We start from the raw sequence: 4,666 nt of genomic DNA, 5'->3' as shown, positions 1-4,666 counted from the left end.
GGTTCAGACAACATTTCTTTGAAACGAATAGCACCATGGTTTAGTCTTAGCAAAATGCATAAAAGTCATTCAACTTGTCAGAAACACAATGTTGTATCTAGAAACTTAAAGGAAAAGCTCGACGAACATTAAAAGTTTCAATTCCCATCTAAAAGATGTAGGAAAAAAAAAGAAAAAGAAGGTTACTAATCGCTCAAGAAGAGCAATACAAGAAGAAAGAGAGACTATAAGGAAACAAGGTGAGTTCAATTATTCAAAATTATACTTCTTGTTTCTACTTCTTATCTTAAACATATGTCATTATTCAAAATTATTTTAGTAATTTACATAAAATACTTTTTTCCTTTTGATTTATTATGTTAAACATATGTCATTGTAGGTTTGATTGATCAAGAAAGTGCTCAAGGACGTCTGTTACCTTTCTGTCTTGATCTAAACCAAACAACAACAAATTGGATTGAAGTTACAAGTGGTAAGTTAGTTACTATTAATTTACTTTATTATTTTTCTTTTAATTCCATTTTTTATGATTCTAAAAAGACATGAACAACTGAGGCAATGCATGTTAGAAAAGGTAATACAATTATGATAAAGAATTCAATACTCTTGAATAATTAACTTATAAATTAATTGTATACATTTAGAACATATATTAAATTAATTTTTAGTCTTGCAGATTTAGATGATCAACAAAACACTCAAAAATATGGTCAACTATTTTCTTTTGATCTTAATCAATCAATGGAAGAAATCAACACAATGCAAAGTGACTATGGTAAGAAAAAAAAAAAAACTTCAACCAATCATGATTCTTTTATTTGAAAGTTATGTGCATTTAACTAACTTAACTAACTCAATGTATTTGTAGGTGATGGTGATATGAACATGGAGGATCGCACTCAACACTTTTTAGAATAATCAGTATACTATACTTATGTCTTGATTGTTGAAGACTTTACATCTCTTTTAAAATTAGATTTTAGAACCTTAGTGAATTGTAAAGGTAAGATTGTTAAAAAGCATTCTACATAAAATGGCTATTATGAACCAAAATTATCAATATTTTTAGAATTTCAATATAATTGAATGTATATTTGGATGTCAAATCAAATCATGTTATAAAATTGGTTCTAATGTAGAACATAGTTTAATGTAAGTGAGAATTTTTACAATGAGAGATTTTATGAACTTACCTATATTATTGATGCTAATGATGATTTGAATTTGATTTTTTAGATATATCATGTTTTAAACTTATTTCATCTAGTGTCTCTCCCTACGCAGGACACATTATGCTTTATAAAATGTTTCCTAAGTACATATGTTTAAAATATTAAGAACTGAAAATATTAACACAAAAAAAATGATGTGAGCTTATGTGAATGATAGTAATTTTTTTGTATTACATAACAAAAATAAATATTTTAATTTTTACTATTTTCACATACATTTCAAATTTTTTTGTGAATCGTGTAATACTCCAAAATAAATGTATTAAATATGAATATAAATAAATCTTTTAATTTAATAAAAATTGATGAGATAGATAATTTCATTTAGACAAATATAAAAGTTATTTTTTATCATACAATAATATTAATAATTATAATTTTTATATCATAAATGATAAATAAATATAAGAATATTAATTAAAAATTTACATTAGAATATACTTTTTAAATTTTTAAATCACAATGTATCATTTTAATAATTTAAATAATTTAAAAAATTACAAATCAATAATTTACTTTAAATATAAATATAAATTTTCATCAACATTTCCAATCAATATAGTATATACAAATATAAAATTATTCAAATTGTCAAAAAAACTAATAATTAAAAATTTTAATCATCATATATAATAATATATGAATTGAAAGGAACATGGAATGGATTAAATTACGCACGCTTCAATTGGAGTTTAATCCGCTTGCAGCTGACAAAGAGGAACTGACAGACAGTTACCGCTGGCACAGAGGAATTGACGGACAGTTTGGTCATGAAATGTTTAAGGAATTTACCATGCCATTATCGCATGCCCATGCAAAGCCGACAATGGTGGGGTGCATCCAGTGCCGATTAAAACATCTAATATCCTCCTAGTTTTTTTGAATATTAATAATCGACTAGTTCTTTGTTGAATACTAAATATACGGCTTTTTACTGCACCAAAAAAGCATAACTATTTATTAAAAAGATTTAATACAGAAATCAAAAACCATAAATCTATGCAAGATAGAAAGTCAATCCCGAGATTTATTTACTGTTATTATGAGTGGTGCAATATCTATATCTTTTTAATACAGAAATCAAAAACCATAAATCTATGGAAGATAGAAAGTCAATCCCGAGATTTATTTACTGTTATTATGAGTGGTGCAATATCTATATCTTTTTAATAAATCTATGGAAGATAGAAAGTCAATCCCGAGATTTATTTACTGTTATTATGAGTGGTGCAATATCTATAAAACCGCGGTGAAAAGCACGTCGTGGATGAAGGATGCCGTTTATGCCAGCAGGGAGACTTGTCATGAACAAGACAGCAAATTTACCATAGCTATGAAACAATCATTGACAGAAAATTTAGATTTTAAATTTAGAGCAAATCTTTTACTGTAGCATCGCATCGCAAAAGGGAAAAATCAGGAAATACCTGCTGCAAATTTCAAACAGGAGAATGGCATTTGCTAAGGAGATAATGAGAAAAATTGTGAGTCCAGCCAGCCATCTTATTAAAGAATGTGCAGTGAAGTGCTTCAACTACATCCGGAGAAAGCGCACATTTGAACAAGTGGAAGAGGAAACAAACAGTCTGAAAAATCTAGAGCAAGAACAGAGGAAAAAGGCAAGGACAGTAAACTATGATTTTGGCTCTAATTCTGGCTCTAGTTCCATGGAAATAGATCAAGCAAAGAATGTGCAAAATTCAGAGAAAGAACAGAGGGAAAAGGAAAGCAGAGTTACCCCTACTCCCGTCAGTATAGCTAAAGATTACATGGGTGCAGAATCTCGTCAGCATTTTAAAAAGAACCCAACACAGTCTCGAAATATAAGTGAAAGAGAGGTAAGAATCCGTGTTTGACTACATTTTTTCCAATTTTTTTGATGATTTTCTTTGTTTTGGGCTTTCATGGTTGAAGATAAGTTGTTTACTAAAGTGATGTGATCTTAAAACAGAGAAGAAGATTAGTATTTGGAGACCCCATAAGGAAGAGGACCCGACGAAGGACCACACCTTACATCCCATTGGGTAATTCTATTTTATTCAACGACTTAAATAATTAAACCCTCTTGATTTAATCAAATCAATTATTTGTCATTACATGCAAATAAATCTAAATCTGGACGAAATTTACTGATTGCAGTTTACAAGAAAGCAATGGAAACAAGGAAGCGGAATTATTTGTCAGCGTTTGAGTTCCAATTGCAACAACAGTCAAGAGAGATGTCTCAAAATATTTTAGAACATTTGGAGCAAGAGCAGTCACTTCTTAAACAAAAGTCTGAAGCTACATTAAACTTGACTGATGATCTTCAAGTTCTATCAAGATCTTCAGAACCTTTGGCCTCTACATTTAAAGGTGCATCTCCCTTAGAATTTTTAGGCATTCTGAATGTAATTCTTCGGGCATGCAACTTTAATGTTTATTTCATTCTATATCTAATTTTATGGGATGCTTCCTGTGTATACAATTATCAAAAAAAAATCTGCATTAGCTGAAGCAGCCTCCTTAACAAGCAAAAAATTTTTGTTTTGATTTTTGTCCTCTGCGTTTGAATAATTATATCTTTTTTTCCAAGAATTTCTTCTTGTTTGTTTGGCAGAAAACTTGATTCCTATATCAAGTTCAAATGGTGACCTGTCTACATCAAACGTTAAAATACCTGCATTAGGCATAAGTTCTTGCGACGTGTTCCTTGGGCTTTGTGGAGTGTCATCTAATGTCACTAATACTACTGAAAGCATAGCAGTGGCTACAACTAGGCTTGATACTAAGTCTCTTTTAGGACATGCCCCATGCAACGTCTTCCTTGGGCCTGGTGGAGCGTCATCTAATGTCACTAATACTACTGGAAGCATAGTAGTGACTACAACTAGGCATGAAACTGAGTCTCTTTTAGGACATGCCCCATGTTCTATTTGAGCGACAACTTCTGCAATTCAAGACAAGTTGGAGGCCGAAAGAACAGTGACTGCACTACAGCTTGAGCTAGGTCAAAAAGTTTTATAAACATTGCTTCTTGATTGTTTGGGAGAAACGTCAAGTTCAAATAGCCTCCTCTCTACATCAAATTTTACTGGACTAAAGCTTGAACTGGGTCATAAGATTTTAAAAAATTTGGATGGGATAGTGTCTTCTCTCGCAGAAAAATCGCAGGAAGTCCCTGAATTTGAGCAAGCATTTCAAAAGAATGATAAACTTCCCTCAACAAATTCTCAAGAAGCAAGTACATCCTATAGAATTGAAGATGCAACCATCCAACATTCTGATGCAGCAATCCAGCATTCTGATGCAGACACAACATTGCACGTTCCATATAGTCCTCTGGTTCCAGAAAAGAGGAAAGACTTTCAATTTAGCTTTTTAGAGGTATGTTGGGTTGATAATTGGTTGTGTTTATGTTAGAACTAATGCATTATGTATACATTCTTTTTAAT

The 4,666-nt window shown here is 30.8% G+C and overlaps 1 protein-coding gene across 1 annotated transcript; it reads left to right on the top strand.

Moving 5' to 3' along the window:
- Positions 1–3,385: 3,385 nt before the first annotated feature.
- Positions 3,386–4,151, top strand: LOC149560077 (uncharacterized). Its single transcript, XM_089827557.1, has 2 exons — positions 3,386–3,587; positions 3,832–4,151. Exons 1-2 carry the CDS (start codon positions 3,386–3,388, stop codon positions 4,149–4,151), a joined length of 522 nt encoding a protein of 173 aa, XP_089683683.1.
- Positions 4,152–4,666: the final 515 nt, after the last annotated feature.

This window comes from Cupressus sempervirens, chromosome 4 (assembly GCF_028749045.1).
Source record: "Cupressus sempervirens isolate cs-2001-9-10 chromosome 4, ASM2874904v1, whole genome shotgun sequence".
NCBI classification, from domain to species: Eukaryota; Viridiplantae; Streptophyta; class Pinopsida; order Cupressales; family Cupressaceae; genus Cupressus; species Cupressus sempervirens.
The sequence above is the reverse complement of the archived record's forward strand: the minus strand, read 5'-3'. Positions and strand labels throughout refer to the sequence as shown.